Here is an 18,589-nt window from a genome sequence, read left to right on the forward strand (position 1 = left end):
ATGCACACCACAGCCCTCCTGAGAATGAGGCACAGGACTCCACTCTAGGGATCCAGTCATCTGTATTAATCCCTCCATCAGTTTCCAGCCTCCAGCGGTCAGCTCCGCACAGCTCACTTCTGCCATCACTCCACAATCCACCACAAAGAGAAACATACCTTAGCTCTGCATCCGTCATCTCTGCTATGTTCACTTGTAGAAGTCATTTCTATCATCTACATCAGTAGATGTACAGCAATTTGTACTTCTATCTTTATTTTTCATCCTATTTATTGTGTTTTGTTCGTCTGTCTTGACTGTATGTTTAATTGTACATCTCATGCCACCACCTGCACCAAATCAAATCCTTTCGTACTTGGCGATTCTGATTCATTGACTGTTATCCAGGGCTTTTCAATTCCACTTAATGCTTTTATAACTCACGGTAAAACAACTAATGCTTATAATACTAACAGTAATAAATTCCTAGATTGATTGGCCAATAGAGGAGCACATTCACAGATTATTGCTTTATACAGGGTAAAGTATAAACCCACTGAATAAATTCATAGACCAGAAATGGCACCAGAATTGTGAAATGCTCTAGTTAGGGCAAAGGGTCTTCGAACGAACATTGAGAAGTTCCAAATGAAAATTCCAAAGTCGCAGTACAGTAAAATGAATTTGGCTTGTAACATTATTTCTGGCTGGGGAGTTGTTTTTATAGCTAATCCTTGTCAGGATGGAGTCCATTTGAGGACTCAAGCCTGACATTCTGTAAGGAAAGCAACAGTGTCACTCACAGACTGAGATTTATTTTTTATGTTTTTTTTTTTTTTTTGGGGGGGGGGGTCTGCAAAGCCCTCGAACCCCCCCCATGGAGTCCCCCCCCCCGCACATATCCCGCTTCTGTCAGTGTGATCGCTTTCACAGTTACACCTCATCTAAACCCACTACACGCTGCTTATCACCGGCTCTACAGCATTAATAATGCATGACTTTGTTTTATTTATTTCCTCAGAAGCGGAGCTATTTTTCTTTGCACTGCACCAGTAATTCTAATAATCTTCCTTCTCCCCCCGTACCCTCCCCATCTCTCCCTCTGTCTCATTTGCGTGCAATGGAGGAATCCTTCACATCTGACAACCTGAATGCACACGCACGTGCGTCTGCGTTATTTGGGCTTTCTCCAGAGCCAGGCTGATCCGACACAGAAATGGAGAGTGACACGCAAACGAGGACAACTCAAGGATAGCGATCCCGCTCTAATAGAATAACGCTCCCTTCTAATGAACACAAACAGCAATCAAACATACGCCAGTGTTTACAAAACAGACTCAGTAGAAACAGCACCGTGGATTGTGACTCCGAGGATGGAAGGTAATGAGGCGATCTACTTCGAAGAGCAAGGAAGGAAGGTGTTGATTTCCATGCCAGAAACCCAACAAGGCCACGCAGCTAAAGCTAAATCAACCAATTAAACCAAGGCCGATTCGGCTCCATCTCACTCTGCCCTGCCTCCTCTCAGGACCCTTCACTTCTTGAACCTGTTCACCCCATGAGAAGATATACATCCTGTCTGTCAGAGCAGCAGTGTGCTCACAACAAGGCAAAATCCGGACTCAGAGCAAAGGCCTGTGAGCACGGCTGTCTCCCAGGAATATTCAGGTCCCGGTCCGGCCCTTTAAAGCTCAGCTTTCACAGCACAAAGTGCGAAGTCGCATCAAACTCCATGGCCCCCCCACCGAGGGCCAGGATTCCTGCTTCCCGCTGACAGGCAGCAGCCTCATTCTCGATCTGAGCCGCACTACCTGCCCATGTGAAATATGGGCTCACTTACAGTCAGCACTATGGTATTAATGCTGAACGTGCCATGTCCGCATGCTTCTGCTGGGAACCAATTCGGTGGGACCTTCAAAAGAGGGACAAGCGAAGTTCGATGACACAAGGATTGCCCACGGGGACCAGATGTGTCAGGAGGTTGCTCGACCATCTCCATGAGATGGTGTCACCTCAGAAAGGTCCCTCAAAAATAAGTAAATAAACGAGATCGCTATGCAATCTGGCTGATATGTCCCATCAGACCCTGGTAACATCTTTAAAGTGGCTTTGTTTGGTTTAGAGGCGAGAAAGCAATCTTCCCTGACATTCATTTTCATTTCCAAATAAGGCCTTTAATCCCTGGCCTGGGGCCACCCACATGTAATTCCGGAAACCTTATGAGGAATCTCGGAGTTACTGATTTCCTACCCGGTCTTTTCCATCTATCTCAAAATCTCCGCAGTAACTGTGTCTATCCCAGCAGCCATCTCTTTATTTCGTACAATACACACATGCGTAGCGGCGCGTACTTGACACAACAAAAGCACTTTGACACGACTAGTTAGTAGTGCAGTTCCGTCATGAAAAAAATCAAACATTTCTACAAAGGACAGATATAAAATATGGATGAATAAATATACAAAGCGGTATATTTATATGTTTCGTCTTCCCGCTGAGCGTTATGTTTGGCCGACCTCGTCAGGCAGGCAGTGCTGGAGAGCGCCTCAGCTCCTGCTAACTTTGAGCCCGACAGGAGATGGAGGTTGCATCCCTCTTCACAATGTTTCATCATCAGGGAGCCTCTTTAATGACAAAAAAAAACATGTCTGGGGAGAATGTCTCTTGTCTTACAGCGGCAAGACATTCTTGAGCGGCCTGCATCACTGCAAATGCTGGGGGGGAACGATCTAGCTTTTTGTTGACCAATCAGAGTCCTGGACCATGCTAAGGGCAATCAAGGCTCATTGTCACTCAGACTCCAAGGCAGGCTGAGATAACAGGAAGATGGGGACATACGGATCACTGAACAGTGCTCTGATTGGATGAGACTATCACTCATAATGCCCACATTCAGTAACGAGTGCAGCTCTTTCTTTAACCACGTACTGTACTACCACTGTAAAGCTTACTGCTGGGGCAGAAGCTTGAGACCTCTCTCTCTGGGATCAGCCTTTTTATATTCCCAATCAAAGCATGACAGTAATATCACCTAGTTGTGAAATTTCTAAATGCAAAGCACATCAGAAAAAAAGGCAAAGCGGGATTAGTGTCTGGCATTAGATGATTAATCTGTCCAACTAAAAAATAATCTTGGGTTTAGTCTGCTGATTTTCTAACGGCTGGAAATGTTTTACTTCTAAGAATTTCAGTGCCTGGACTATAAAACGTTGCTCCTACATGCACTGGCAGATGTGTCTAGGGTGTCATTGTGCGCGTGTACATAAAGTACATGTGACTCTGCTGGAAAATCTCAGGAGGCAGGATTCAGATTATCTCTTGTGAATGATATGTGTCATTGTGTTGATTTAAAAAAGAACAAGGTCTTGGCATAATGGAAGTACTGTACACTCTTTTTGTATTCTTGTTTTCTTGTATTCTTTTTGTGGCATCAGAACAGCCTCATATGTAGGCAGGGTGCCATATTTTTCAAATGTCTTCCAACACATGACATCCTGAGATCACTCCCTGCCCATATCCAGTCCCTGACATTATCACACCAACACAACATCAGCACAGCCCCCCATGGGCCACAAAATCAATTAAAAAATAACCACTAATTAACCTCCCAAGACACAAGGGGCGCCGTCACCCATGGCTGATCACCTTGTGTTTAATCAAGCAGAGGGCGTGCGTGGCATCGGCAGCAATTACAACAAGGAGGTGGCCAGGACTTCAAAAGGCCGGCGGGAGCAGTGAGGTGAGGGCAGCATGGAGACTCGGCCCAATTAGGGGACACAGGCGAGTAATGAGACAGAGGATCCGGGAGTCATGCCTGTGCTGCACTGTACACTGTACCGGCCAGGAGGAGAGATCTGTGCGCAGTCACTCACACTCACACACACACACACACACACACACACACACTCACAAACACATACACACACACAAACACACACACACACACACAAACACACACACACACATACACAAGCACACACACACACACTCACACAAACACACACACACACACACACAAGATTGTAATTAAATCTTTGTGGGGACTCTCCGTCCATTTCTATGGGGATAACTTTAATCCCAACATGACAACCCTAACCCTAACCCAGCCCAAACCTTAACCATATGTAACCAAACTAAATACGTTGTGGGGAACATTTGGTCACACACACACACACACACACACACACACACACACACACACAAAACACACATAACACCAGTGTTGGCCATTTCGGGTCCAGAATGAATCCAGACCAAAATTTTGTTTCTACCAACCAGTTGAGAACTTGGTGACTGTGACTCTTTATGCTCAACTTGTTGGTTGAAATGAAATCGTGATCTGGATTTGTAGCTTCTTAACCTGAAATGCCCGACACTGCATAATACTAACATATACTCACATAACACACACACGAAAAACACCAACACTATACACACATACATTATATACACATAACACGCACAAACCTCCAAACATGATGCACACATACACAATACACACATACATAACATATGAACACACAGCCGCATGCTAAAAGATACGCTCATAAACATGCATGTACTCAAAGCCACTCGCATAACACATGATCATGAATGCATTTATGTAAAAGCATTAAAATATAGGTGCCATTGGACACCCGAGCACACACACACACACACACACACACACACAGGTTTGTAATTATACCTTTGAGGGGACTCTCCATTCATTTCTTTGGGGACAACTCTAATCCCAACATGATGACCTTAACCCTTACCCAGTCCTAACCTTAACCATAAGTAATCAAACAAAATAGACTTTTGGCATTTTTACTTTTTGACTGCATTCATAGATCTTTGTGGAGACCTGAAAAATAACAGGTTATTTGATGTTGTGGAGACAGCATCAAAATAACAGGTTTTTATCAGATTGTGGGGGACATTTGGTCCCACAATGTAATATAACCCTAATCTACACACATACACACGCACATTGGTAACATGAGCCGCTCAGGTGGGTGAGGGCTCTCCTTGGCACCTCATTAATATTTAATGAGAAACCTATTATCTCTGCCAGTACCGGAGCATTAGCAAAGCACAGCCTTTGAAGAGTGCTTCATTTCCCCTTTATTGGAAGCCCCCAGAGCAAGCCAGACAGCCTCTCGAAAATACCGCTCGCTTCCTCGGCGCTCGCCCAGCCAGCTACTTCATTCCCGACCAGGTGAACATCTATAGCATCGACTGCTGACCTCCAGGGAGTGGCCCTATCTGGTCACGGTACCCTAACACAATACCTCCCATCACTAAAATTATATTGCCAGCATAAAATAGAGCAAGCATCAAACTGAAGGGTTAAATGGGATAAATGTCAAAACATAAATGCAACCTAGCCTACTATCCTAAGAACCACTCTTTAAAACAGGATTTTCTAGAACTGCTAAACTACCAATAAGGGATATAATAGATTAAAATTATTTCTCTCACATCTCCGGCCGGCTGCACGTTTAAATTCGCTTTCGTATTCCTCTCGACACAAGGTTTCGAGGAGACCGCAAAGACCTTCAGCATAAAATAATAAAGTGCTGATGACAGCCAAACCCTATATTGACGCCTTGCTCTCTCATACTGCATAATGAGTGAAAACACAGAGCCTAGGTGTACAGCCTGCTCACCATGTGTATTTAGTAGGACTGAAGAAAAGCTAGTGAAGTGAAAAATGCTTAATTAGTCATTTGCTCAAGTATCAATAGAGAAACACTGAAATGCTTCTTTTCACATGTCCCATCCTGCTCTCCTTTGAAACACATACACACACATGGTGGAGCTTGGGGTCTAAGCAGTTAGTCATTTATCCAGCACCACTGTAGCATTTTTGGGGGGAATTTGGGCCTTGCTAATGGGCCCAATGGTGATGTAACTATTCTGTTGAGGACAGGGTTCTAACCGGTGCACACAACTTAACCCACTGAACCATGCACCACCCCCAGGGCTACCTGCATCCACTTTGAATGTAATATGCATATGGGTAACCAGTGCTAGACTCTGCTCACCTGTACCCACTCTGGGTTTCTATGCATTCTCCTCCATTGAGACAGGGGTTCCACGGGTAGGAGGCACACGACTGGTGCATGTGCTCCCGTCCCAGGCAGCCACACATGGGGGTTGCTGTCACCGTCACAGATACCAGCGACACGCTTCCAGAATCCACCACAACGGGTGCATCGCTGATGGTCAGCTGATCGGCACAGCCGCCCCTGCCAGCGCAGTCCACGTCTGCGCACTCATCCACGTGCACCTGGCTGATGTTCACCTGGAGGTACGACTGCAGCTGGGTGAGGATGACGAGGGAAGAAGGGGTGTGTGGGGGGGATGGAGATGGGAAAGAGAAAGGAAGAGAAGAGAGGAGAAGCGATGAAGAGGAATGCAGAGGGAAGGAGAGACAGGGAGAGACAAGTGGAGAAGGGAGGTGGGGATGTGTGGAAGGAGGGAGAGGGGAATAAAGAGAGGGAGAGACAAAAGGAGGAGGGTGACAAAGGGAGGGAGTTGAGACACAGAACGACAGAATCAGAGGAAGTGAGAAAGTGGCAATCCTAAATTAAGACATGAATCATGGCAAGACTTTATCACACAATGGATTTGGCTGATACAGTCTGTAAGAGCTGTGGGAAGAAGCATCCAAATCTCACTTTCTCAGGAGGTGGAAGATAGAGAAAATGAACAGATAGTATTGTTTATCTCCCATCCTAATTTCACCAATTTCTCAAACGCAAAATGGAAACGCTTCCTGTCTTCCCCAGGGAAGAAAATGTTCTACTGTCGGAAGCTTCCAGAGAAAGTGACCACTACCCAGGAAACGGTTGAACGGCTGAAAAAGAGTCCTCACAAATATTTTACTCCTTTCTGCTGAGTAATGCAACATCATAACATTCTAGCACATTCAGACCAATTAAGTAACTTAAATTCCCAGAATTTAAAAACCCAGAACAGACTGAAATCATTGACTCAGTGTACTCCCATGGGAGGAGAGGCAAAGGTGTCATGTCAGAAACACCTGCCTCCATCATCGAGATTTGGTCACAAGTGCACAAACATTTTCACATAATGACATGTAAACAAGCACACTGCAAATAATAGAAAACAACAAGCTGTCAAATTAACTTAAAACACAAAATGCCATAAAAAAATAAAATTACACGATCACACTCAAGAACCCGCAGGCTAATATTTACAGTACATGACATTGCATGATTTCTCAAGGATTTTATCTACTCATTCATCAAGTGCTCATGAAATTGCGGTTGCCTTCATCTGCAGGCCATATTTCTGGGAGGTACAGGTGTGTGTGTGTGTGTGTGGGGGGGGGGGGGTTCACTCAGGATACCAGTGTAGAGATTTTACATGGATTAGACTATCCAAGCAGGGACTTTCAAATGCTTATTCAGTTTCTGCTGTAGGGCAACTTCTCCAAAAATATCCTCATTAGGTAACTATAACTGCTATGGAAAATGTAAAATGACCAGACAATTTGGGGTCAGAAACGCTCTTAACAAAGGAACTGAAAAATCTGTGTCAGCAATGAAAATTCCCAAACAGTGGGTGAAACATTCCGAACGGAGCGTACCAGGGACTTGGGTTGATTAATGACATTTTCCATGACGGGGCCTGAAAGTCTCAAGCTCATCCGCAGAGCTCAGCTCTGGCGAGCGGCAGCAGATTGTGGGGGACAGGGATGCTGTCACTGCACTTCTCATCGGTTCCTGCCCTGGGCCACAAAGACCTCAGCTGGGAAGTATCCTTTTACTGCCATCAGCATAGCAGGCAGGCAGAACTTGCTGATGGTGATTGTGGAGAGAGGTGTGATTGCTGCAGCGTGTGTGTGTTACTGAGAACCAGGTGATGGTTTATTTGTATTGATTAGTTCCACCTGCCCCTCCCCCCATCACTGATAAAACTGGAGTTTTCTGTTTTGATTCGGCCTGCTACCCAGAAACCCCAAGCAGATGGCAGTCCTAAGGCGAATAGTCTCTTCAATTCCCCATTCAGCCTCAAAACATCTGTTTGTTTGTTTATTTCGTTTTTGTTTTTGTCCACTGCAGTCATGTCTTTTTTGTTTATGTGTGTGGTGTCAATCCCACCCCCTCCCTGGAGAGAAAAACCTTGGTCAACGGTCACAGATCCTGTCCAGTTAGGATCCTATTAGTGCGTTCATCTGGGCTTGAATTTTGTTGTCGATGGAGACACAAATCATTATAAATATAGTGACAAGTGAGGTGGAGCAGAAAGTCACGCAGGAATCAAGTGTATTCATGAGCATGTTTGAGTATGTTTTCGCCAGTGATATTTCAATACTCTCTGTGTATACAAGGCCGCTTAATCCGGAATACCTGTTCTGTTGACCGTGCTGTGAAGAAAAACCAGGTTTCATTGGTTTTGTTTGCAAACGGCTCAGTATAAATATCAGACTCCAGTCACTCTATGAAAAAGTGCCAAAAGATCCAGCTATACTAAACCATAGTTTTAAGTGACTCCACGTGAACTTGAAGACGCGCTCACTGCTCACTGTGTTCCAGTTTTCCATCTACTTGGAGGCGTTTGCCATGGGATCGTAATCAACCACAATCAGTTGAGCTCAGCTGGGGATGAAAGCGAGGATGCAACCCACCCTCCCCCGCACCACCCCCCTAGGGGCTGCGACCACAGTGCCTCAGTGGTGTCTACAGAAATCAGGAAGCTTAACAACTGGTGAGATGCAAGTGCACAGCAGCCGAGATTACAGAGAAGGGGCACAAAAACACGCTTTGGGAAACAGCGATGTGAACAAGAGCTGAATGCGCCTTATACTGCCTCTTTGTTGCTCTCCTTTGTCGCTAGTACCCGAGACAAAAAGCTGAGCTGAGAGCTCAGCCTTCTGAAAGCGGGGGGAGGTCTCCTCTTTGATTTCGCTATTGTCATAGCTCTTATAAATACGCTTCGATTGCAACAAATATTTAAATTTTCAGACTGTTCTTTAAGTGCGCTGGACAGATGGCACAATGCACGGATCAACTCTGGTCCTTAGCATCATGTCACAGAAACAATCCAGTAGCTGTAAACAGTTAGAGCAGTAGAGTCTATACGCGTAGACAAGGCTGTTGTCCCCTCAAATGTCATCGCACATGTGAAATTATCCCCTTTGCCGAAGGCAAGAAGTGTACGCGCAAGAGAAACGGCAGTAGGTCAAAGTTCACAGACACATTCCCTCTTCCGCAGGTAAATGACATTCCGGTATCGATCCAAGCTTCTGCAGAACGCTAAAGGAGCGCCAAGGGGGAACTTTCAGTCCCAAGGGCCCTGAACACTTTTCAAACACATAATGATGCCGTATTACACCTATTGGGTGAATCTGAAGTCTCTAGGTCATCAGAGGCATGTAGGTGCATTTAAATGCACACACACTTCCATGTACACATATATATCTGTCCAAATCATACAATGCTAATCTGCGAGTTAAAGTTCAGGCACGACGGCCGAGAACGAACCCAGTCAAATATTTACAAGCATTATAATTCCAGACATTAATATGCTTCGCCTTCACATCCCCTAAGTCCTCATCTTAACTCTAACCACATGCTATGGTGGACTCTGATACACGGCTACAAAGAAACTCCCAGAATCCTGATGCGAAAGGGAAAATAATTGAGCAATGCCAGCACTGCTGCCTCCTTGCTTTTTCACTCGCCTGATGAAAATGAGGGAAAATGATAAAAGGGCGCATTGATTAAAGGGCAGAGTTCGACATGATGGACCTGGGCGATGGATGAGTAAATGAGGTAAGGAGGAGGCCCTTGATGGGACTCCCTCAGGCAGGTGAGGCATGTGGACTGCATGCCTGAATACTAGTCCAGCATCTCTAACACAGGGCCTCTTCTGCTGCCTACACTATAGGTACTTGTACTCTGGACAGACATTGAATGCATATATTCCATTATAACACAACTGCAAGTTGCACAACAAAACATGGTTTTACCATAGCAGTTCAGTGTTTGCATATTTCTTTTGAAATTTAGCTGCAATTTAATTTAAATATTGAATTTTATTTTTCTTTCCTTACATATTTGTTTTATACTTTTTCAAATGTTATCCTTTGTTGTATTTTATGTCAGAAGCTCTTCCTGACTGACGATATATATAACATTAGTCACTTTAATAGCGAAGACTATTGTGGGTCTGCTTAGTGAGACACTGTGAGAGAGGGATGCCCCACAGAAGGGACCCCTCAGGGTTACTGCAGAGGCCTTGCTTCAGTATCCATCCATCCATTTTCCAAACCGCTTATCCTACTGGGTCACGGGGGTCCGGAGCCTATCCTGGAGGCAATGGGCACGAGGCAGGGAACAACCCATGATGGGGGGCCAGCCCATCGCAGAGCACACTCATACACCTTTCACTCTCACATGCACACCTATAGGCAATTTAGCAACTGCAATTAGCCTCAGCATGTTTTTGGACTGTGGGGGGAAACCGGAGTACCCGGAGGACATGGGGAGAACATGCAAACTCCACACACATGTGAACCAGGCGGAGACTCGAACCCGGGTCCCAGAGGTGTGAGGCAACAGTGCTAACCACTGCACCACCATGCCGCCCTGCTTTGGTATATGTTATGTAATGATGCATGCAAGCCAAGCTGCCAAGAACAAAAGAATTGTACACAGTGGAATCATAAACTGACCTTGTCATACATAGGTCCAAAGTCAAAGTATCTTTTATTTGATCAACTTCACATATGTGATGCAGGGGTCATACACTCACACTGGAATATTGTTCTTGCTGGTCAAAGTTAAAATGAAAAGAAATATAAATATTGAGCCATAAAAACCTGATATATGTGTGACATTAAAATTTGGACATTAAGACAGATAAAAGGGATCCCATCTTAGACTGGGAGGGGCCAGACTGTTCAGCTGTTCAGGGTTTCGTGCTGAAAGGCACAGTTTTGCTGTTTAGTAACAACAGAAACATAGTCCCAGCGGTGTTTACCTTCTGCTTGTGTGCGGCCAGGTACCCATGCAGTCTCTCCGGCCTCAGGAAGGGGGTGCCCTGCATTGCGACACGCACATCCAACGTCCTCGCCAGGGGCTCCCTCAGGCTGAAGATGTTGAGGTTTTCCGGTCTGACAGACAGCATCTCAGACAGAAAGTCCCCCAACATCTCAAAACGGCTTCTTCCACCCACTTGATGGTCAATGAACTCCGTAGCAGTAATACCTGCAGAACAGGAAACCATGCAGTGCTCATTTTTAGGCACATTAATCACCTAGACAGGAGGATCAGGAAAGAGTGTTTGGTTTGTAAAGAAAGCTCAGAGCAAGCGAATGCATTCACCCCAAATATTTGTTGGCACATATTATTAACAAACAAACCTTATTTATAAATGAATGTCTTTTTTTACAGCTGCGAGGTAATGACCTACTTAGCACTGCTCATATTGTGGCCAAGAACATAGTCATGCTTAGTGTCTATATGGTTGCCCTACAAAGCAGGTGCAGATCTAAGTGTGAGTCAATTATGAGTAATTGGGTATATATGAGTAATTATGACTGGACCAGTTCTCTCCAGTACTTTATAATGAGTGGTTGTTTCCACATGAGGGAGACAGGCTGCAGGCTCTGCGCTGTGATGTTCATTCAGCCTCTTAGATTAGGTCCCAAGGGTCACTCTTAAAGCAACAGGCTCTTAAAGTAACCAACAACCATCTCTACACATAGTACCACAACATACAGAAAGAAGAACCGATATTATTGTCAATATGTACAAATAAAGTTTGCTTTCAGGGAAAATCTCAAATTAATCTGTTCTCAACCATGTCTATTTTTTAAACTCAGGATCATTATAAGATACATTTGCGCTGGTATCAATCAACTGGCTGCAGGCCAGTTCAGGTTACATACACAGTACCTTGCAGTTCCGCTCTGATCTGTATCTGATCTGAAATAATAGTAATTTTTCAAAAATAGTTCAAGCCTCTGATTTCTCTAAAGAAGATGACCCTTGTCTTGGAAAGGACCCCATACGCTGTCTTCTTAAAAAAGTTTCTAGTTGTATAAGCCCTGAAACCAGCCCATATGCATCCACGTGGAAAGCCAAGGATTTAAAAGCCTTTCAAGGCCTTACTGTAAAAACACATTTTTTTTTCACCAATCAATAAATTTTCAGTCCAACTACAAAGAACAGCCTTACTCTAATCTCCACGGAGTAGAACTTCCCGCCTTTATTACATTTCACTGTACATTTGTTCTCCTAATGCGATTTTAAATGTCATGTCAGCTGACAGCAACATTAGGGCAACGTTTCATAATCTTTATGACTCAGATTCAGAATGAATGGCCACCCGGCAATGTAACGGTCAAACACCCCTCAGAGCATGTAATATAGTGATTAGCGGGCTTTTGCTCTGGCCCCCCGGTGGAGGGATGGCAAGTGGTCACTAAACAAGATGAAATGACCAAAGCTGCATTACGGCACCTCATCCCTTCTCATAACTGCAGGTTGTACAGTAGGACCATCTTTCCAGACGTGTACCCAAAAAGTTTCTTAATGTCAGGCTGCAGTATAACATCATGTCCAATAGAGTAAACATAGTGCATATAAGGGGAGAGGTAATGATTTGCAGTGTACCCTTTTTTACAGTGTACCCTTTTTTGCAGTGTACCCTTTTTTGCAGTGTACCCTTTTTTGCAGTGTACCCTTTTTTACAGTGTACCCTTTTTTGCAGTGTACCCTTTTTTGCAGTGTACCCTTTCTCACATCATTACTACCCTTTTCAGGTGTAAGGGGTATTAATACATTCACTCAAGGATTCAACACCTGGTAGGTCCATGCCAATAATTCCCATTTATATGCAGTCAGGGTGGAGATTAGAGAGACGAGTGCTTGCTGGTCCAGTGAAGCCTTCTGAAATGATCCCAAACCCGATTTGTTTTTTCTTTCAGCACCATTAGGCCTGTAATCACTATTTTTCCTCCTTTTGTCAATCTGTCATGTAGAAATATAAATAAGTAACATTTTACAATCAAAGCCAACAAATATAAATTATTTTCGGAGATAATGTTGGGGTAAACAGTCTTTTTTCACTCTAATTATCTGTACAAAGTTTGGATACAGGTTGATAGTTCTTAAAATATCCCAAACCGGAAAAAGAGTGATAGCTTATCCCATTAATTTTATTAGCATTTTTATGCCCTTTGCAAACGTTATCTTTCAAATGATCCTATTAGTGCATTCAAATTATGTTCCCTTCAGTATTACATCATGCCCATCAAGCAGCCATCAGCCACAGGAGCATCTGGGAATATCCATTACGGATCTTCCTGGTGGACAAACGGGCCTCTATGGGAGACCAGCACCATGTGAGAAACCCCGCCCCCAACAGGCCAGGCACGCTGACTGCTCACAATCACAGCAGACCTGTTTATGAGTCTGTTTTGCAGTAGTTCAGTTCCTCATGCTCCGTTTTTTAATAACCCAAATCCCTTAGCAATAACTGCCCATTTTTCTTCTTTAAATCAAATATTAATTTACATTAAACAGAATGTTAGCAGCTCTTACGGCATATCTGAAGCAACAGAAATCCTATGGGCCTCAACGTACATTTTGTCTTCCTGACAAAGGGCACAATTATTTAGAGATTAAACAAAATCAAATGAGTAAACCAAAAACAGCCAGGTCTACTTCCATAAAGCTGAAACAGTCACTCATCCCTATCATTGCCGCACACCTTTAAACAGCATTCAACACAGGTTCAACAAGCAATTCCTCACACATTTAAGTTATTTAGGAAGTATTTAGCAAGGGGAACTGTGAATGGCTTCAAACAAGCATTGAAAAGAATTTATTTTATTAAAAGGGGAAAAAAGAAGTTACAACATATTACATTTGCTTTATTTAACAGACACTTTTGTACAAAGTGATACAAGTGCAAATGTGGATTTAATTACATTAAAAGCCACTCTTCCATATGCAGCTAGATATCCACACTGCCCATTAAAAGAGAGCTTCACAAACCAGATCCTGTAATTCCCATACTAATCTTCATGTTGCCAAACAAGATTGGAGTGTCTGGGTATTTTTCCCCATGGGGCATTAGGCAGCATATTGATTAAAGCAGCAGATGTCTAACCAGATTCTAGGCTGACAAACCATGAACGTGACACTTGTCAATATCCAGCACCCAAATGTGTACAAGGTCAACGCTGGCCAAATTAATGTTATGCACACTGTTCCAAATATGACTGTCTTCTAAAAAAATTTATAATAAACTAATAACATCCATCCATCTTCTAACCACTTATCTTGATCGGGAACAAAGGAGAATTATAAAATATGATAAAGTAATACAAAATAATATAAGACAAACCTTGCTGATCTCAGGGGAAAATTCTAGGTTGCACTGGCATAAATAAATAAAATAGTATATATATGTTGTATTTCAGGTGAAGTGCTGCAAAGTTCCTCAGGGTGCTGTTACCTGCCAGACGCAGTGAGGCTGACTTGTAAACAGCCTCGTCCATCAACTCCTTCACATGTACGGCTACACTGGACACCACATCTGGCCAGACCCCGTCTGACACCCGCACCTTGAACTCATAACTGCCCAGGGGGGTGCTCTCCCTGATGATGAGGAAGCCAGTCCTTTTGTTCAGAATGAAGAAACTGCGAGACAGGCCAAAGGGAGAGAAGAAGACGAGATCTGTCTGATCAGCTGGAGGCAGCTTCCCAATCTTTGGCAAACGCTGAGATACAATATAGTACAGCTTAAAAGAAATTGATTCAGCCCAGTGATTTTAATAAGCCTTGACAAATCCAGTGATATGGCATCAAAAGACTAACAAAAGGATCAAATATCAAATATCGCTGGACTTTCTTAAAACCTCAATAAATATATGCCTATAGAAGGTTTAACCACAAATAGACATAACCTGTGAGATTAACTTCAGCTTGACAATAAATGAAACAAATCTTACTTTGGTACGTAGCCCTCAAAGGTATAAGTCTTATTATCCCAGTCATCCGGGTCTGGAGCATAGACTTTGCCCAAGATGGTTGTTGGCATCTTTCCTGTCCCAAGGGAACAGAAATACTCTGCATGAGAATGGGACTGCTTTAGGGGAGATCAAGTGAAACTGATTATGTTGTGTATTTATTACTGAGCATGACATACAGGTGGCCAACTGGTGAACAAACTGTAATCAGTGTTATTAGGCCAATGTAAAACAAAATGAATCATCTGCATGTCAACAATCTGCTTGGCAAATAAATAACCTTAAAAGAAGCCCATTGCCAAAACAAGAGCAAAGGGATCAACATAAAACATGCTTCAGGTAATATTTCCCTGAATCCAAATACCTAAATATAGTGTTTTACTACAGAACAAACATGATATTTCACCACACCTTGGTGACTGTTTATGTAGACTTCCTTGGTTCCCGCCTGGTGGGCGTGGTCATTCTCATCACCGATGGTGATGGTTAGTGTGTGGGTAACACTCATTGGAGGCCGACCACTGTCCGTCATGATGACAGGCAGGTAAAACTCCTTCTGCCTCTCACGGTCAAAAGTGCGGAGGGCCATGATTGTGGCCGTGCTGTTGCCGTTGTCCAGCAGGCGGAAGTCGCGGCGGGCAGGGTGATCTGGAGGCATGGCAAAAGAGAAGGGGGCTCCATTCTCCGCAGAGTCACGGTCTATTGCGTGCAACAGTGTGGAACTCTGGTTCAGGCGCACAACCTGGGGGCCAGGTGTGTTTTCCCACACCATGGGCGCGTAGCCAGCCTCAAACTCCGGCCCATTGTCGTTGATGTCCAGAAGACTCATCTGGACTGTGGCGCTGCCCGTCTGTGCCGGGATGCCCTTATCGGTGGCCAAAATCACCAGGCAGTGCTGTGCCACCAATTCCCGGTCCAGGGCATTGGCGATGGTGACAAGGCCGGTCTGATCCACGGAAAATTGCCCGTAAGGATCCGAATCCGGCAGGATACTGTACATGATCTCCTGATTCGTACCTGAATCGGAGTCACTGGCGGTGACCTTGACGACGCTGCTGCCCACCAGCACATCCTCAGACAGGGGAGGGAGGAGATGAAAGTGGGGGATGAAGACAGGGGCGTGGTCGTTATGATCGTCCACGTCAATGATGCAGTGGATGAGGCTGGAGAAGTCCAGGTCCTCCGCCTTGAGCGTGATGTTGAAGCGCTGCTCGCTGCTCTTCTCGTAGTCGAGCTTCTTCTTCAGCCGCAGCGTGGCACGCCGCTCCTGCCGCCGGCTCACCACATAGAACTTCTGGTCCGGGTCTCCAGCAACCACACTGAAAGTCACATGGCTGTTCTCCCCGACGTCAGCGTCCGTGGCTGACAGCTCCAGCACGGCTGAGTCCACCTCACTACTCTCGGAGATACGGGCCCGGCAGGCGATCTGCGTGAACCTAGGTGCGTGGTCGTTGACATCAGTAACAAGAATGGTCGCCGTGCCCGTGCCCACCATCCCTCCGCCGTCTCGGGCCTCCACCATTAGGTGGTACCTGTCCACCCGTTCCCTGTCCAGCTCAACACGTGCCACGTAGATGGTGCCTGTGTTGGGGTTGATGTAAAAGAGCTCAGAGCCAGGACCGCCATGGGCATTTCCCACGATTCTGTAGGTCAACACAGCATTCTGGCCCACAGCAGTATCATCCAGGTCCGTGGCACTCATCTCCATGACAGAAGTATTGGGGGGGGAGTTTTCTGGTACCTGGCCATGGCAGCTGTCAGGCATGCAGGTAAAGTCGGGTGCATTGTCGTTGATGTCCCAAACATTTATGATGACGTCGGTAAATCCCGTAAGCCCCTCCCCACCCTCATCTGTGGCCAGCACCACAAAGCGCCACACGGCTCGATCCTCGCGGTTTAAGGTCTTCTGGGCATAAATCTTGCCTGTCACCTCATCGATTACAAATTCACTGTCTGCACCTTGCCCATGCAGCGAGTAGCGCAGTGCCTCCTGGGAGGCGTCTTTATCTGGGTCAGTCGCCGTCACCTGTAACATCAAACGGAATACACTCAAGATCTTCCCTTTAATTTCCAGCACTCCTGCAATAAAGGGAAACTTTTTTAAAATTAGGGATCGGTGCTCTTTGATTAGCCATTGGTGCCTCTGGTCAGTTCTTTTAACCCAACTTCAACAAAATCTTTTCTTGAGAAATAATACACTGACACCTCAGAAGCCTTATGAAGCATTTATAATTGTGTTCTGGAGTCAAATTTAATCACCAGGGAGAAGGCGAGGATAACAAAAGGCTGCATTTTCTACAACTATATGCGTAACAGAACTTTGTCTTATGGGTTTTGATTCCCTAGAAGTATTTATTAAAAACAATTTTAACTGAAATTCAGCATTTCTTTCAAAGTAGAGAATGTTGCCCAGAACAAAGGCATATTCAATGGCCAATGTTGGATGCTCACCACTCATAAGCAAATATTAAAATTTATGTAAAATTAATGTCAGTGCATGACCGCTCTCACTAATAAAAGCATTCTAGTATTATTTAGCCTATTTATCTGACCACTAGAGCAGTGAAATTAATTGATTTGCCAAAAACTAAAAAACACTGTAGTATACATTAATGATTTAGTTAGATGCAGACATGTACTCAGTAGCATAAATAAAAATGTATGATCGGCTCTTCACGTTTATTCATTTGGCAGATGTGCTTATCCAAAGGGGCATACTCTACTGTATGTAGGGTCAGTCAGTTCCTAGAGCAATTGATGATTAAAGGCCTCACCTAGGGGTCCAAAGGCGAAAACACTCTGCCGACCTGAGGATATTTGATCAAAAGTACCAACTCAAATAACTTGGCCAAATAACTTGGCCAAACACCGTCCCAAAGTAAGGTGACCATGAAACCGGTAGCATCAGTCTTAACCCATTGAGCCACCAGAACCAGCAGACAATGGTTCAAGAAGAAATAAAAAGTAATAAATTCAAATGCATAATATAACCCATTTGATTTAGTCTGTTCTGATGTTAGTCTGTGTGCTAACTGGCGGCCAGTCAGATGCACCTGCAGCACGAAGACGGGTGAGCCGTCCAGCTCCTCTGTCACGCTGCCGTAGTACTCGTTCACCGAGAAGACGGGGGCCTCATCGTTCTTGTTGACCACATTGACTACCACCATGGCGTAGTCCTCCCACTTGCCATCGGAGGCCAGAAGCCGCAGCCGGTACTTCCGGACCTGCTCGTAATCCAGCGGCTGGGCCACGAAGATGGTGCCCACCTCGGGCTCCACGTCGAACACGCCACCCGTGTTGCCGGAGGTGATCTGATAGCGGAGCTTGGCATTGGCCCCTGTGGCACAGCAGTAAGGAGACTCCACCAGACACATTTCCACAGGCGCGAGGCATTTTACAACTATGTCACATTATAATAGTAACAGTAATAGTAATAAGAGTAGTCAGTGGGCCGGTACTCACCAGTACAAAAGAACCAGTACTTAGGTGTTTCTTGGGTACCTGTACCTCTCATAATCAGCTAGAACTGCATAACAAAGGGAGTACTGGCACCTGGTTTCCCTACTTTAAACACCAGTTGTAAAGTAATGTTTGCTCATTTTAACTGCTTTT

At 44.8% G+C, this 18,589-nt stretch overlaps 1 protein-coding gene across 1 annotated transcript in view; it reads right to left on the reverse strand.

Moving 5' to 3' along the window:
* si:ch211-186j3.6 (neural-cadherin) overlaps positions 1-18,589 on the reverse strand; it is a 106,137-nt gene that overhangs the window by 24,595 nt on the left and 62,953 nt on the right. Inside the window, exons 17-22 of the mRNA XM_049030283.1 lie at positions 18,031-18,314; positions 15,389-17,003; positions 14,960-15,053; positions 14,464-14,648; positions 10,978-11,204; positions 6,009-6,286 (exon numbers count right to left, since the gene is read on the reverse strand). Coding sequence (XP_048886240.1) covers positions 6,009-6,286; positions 10,978-11,204; positions 14,464-14,648; positions 14,960-15,053; positions 15,389-17,003; positions 18,031-18,314 — 2,683 coding nt within the window. The remainder of the gene's footprint in view (positions 1-6,008; positions 6,287-10,977; positions 11,205-14,463; positions 14,649-14,959; positions 15,054-15,388; positions 17,004-18,030; positions 18,315-18,589) is intronic.

Source organism: Brienomyrus brachyistius, chromosome 11 (genome assembly GCF_023856365.1).
Source record: "Brienomyrus brachyistius isolate T26 chromosome 11, BBRACH_0.4, whole genome shotgun sequence".
Lineage (NCBI taxonomy): Eukaryota > Metazoa > Chordata > Actinopteri > Osteoglossiformes > Mormyridae > Brienomyrus > Brienomyrus brachyistius.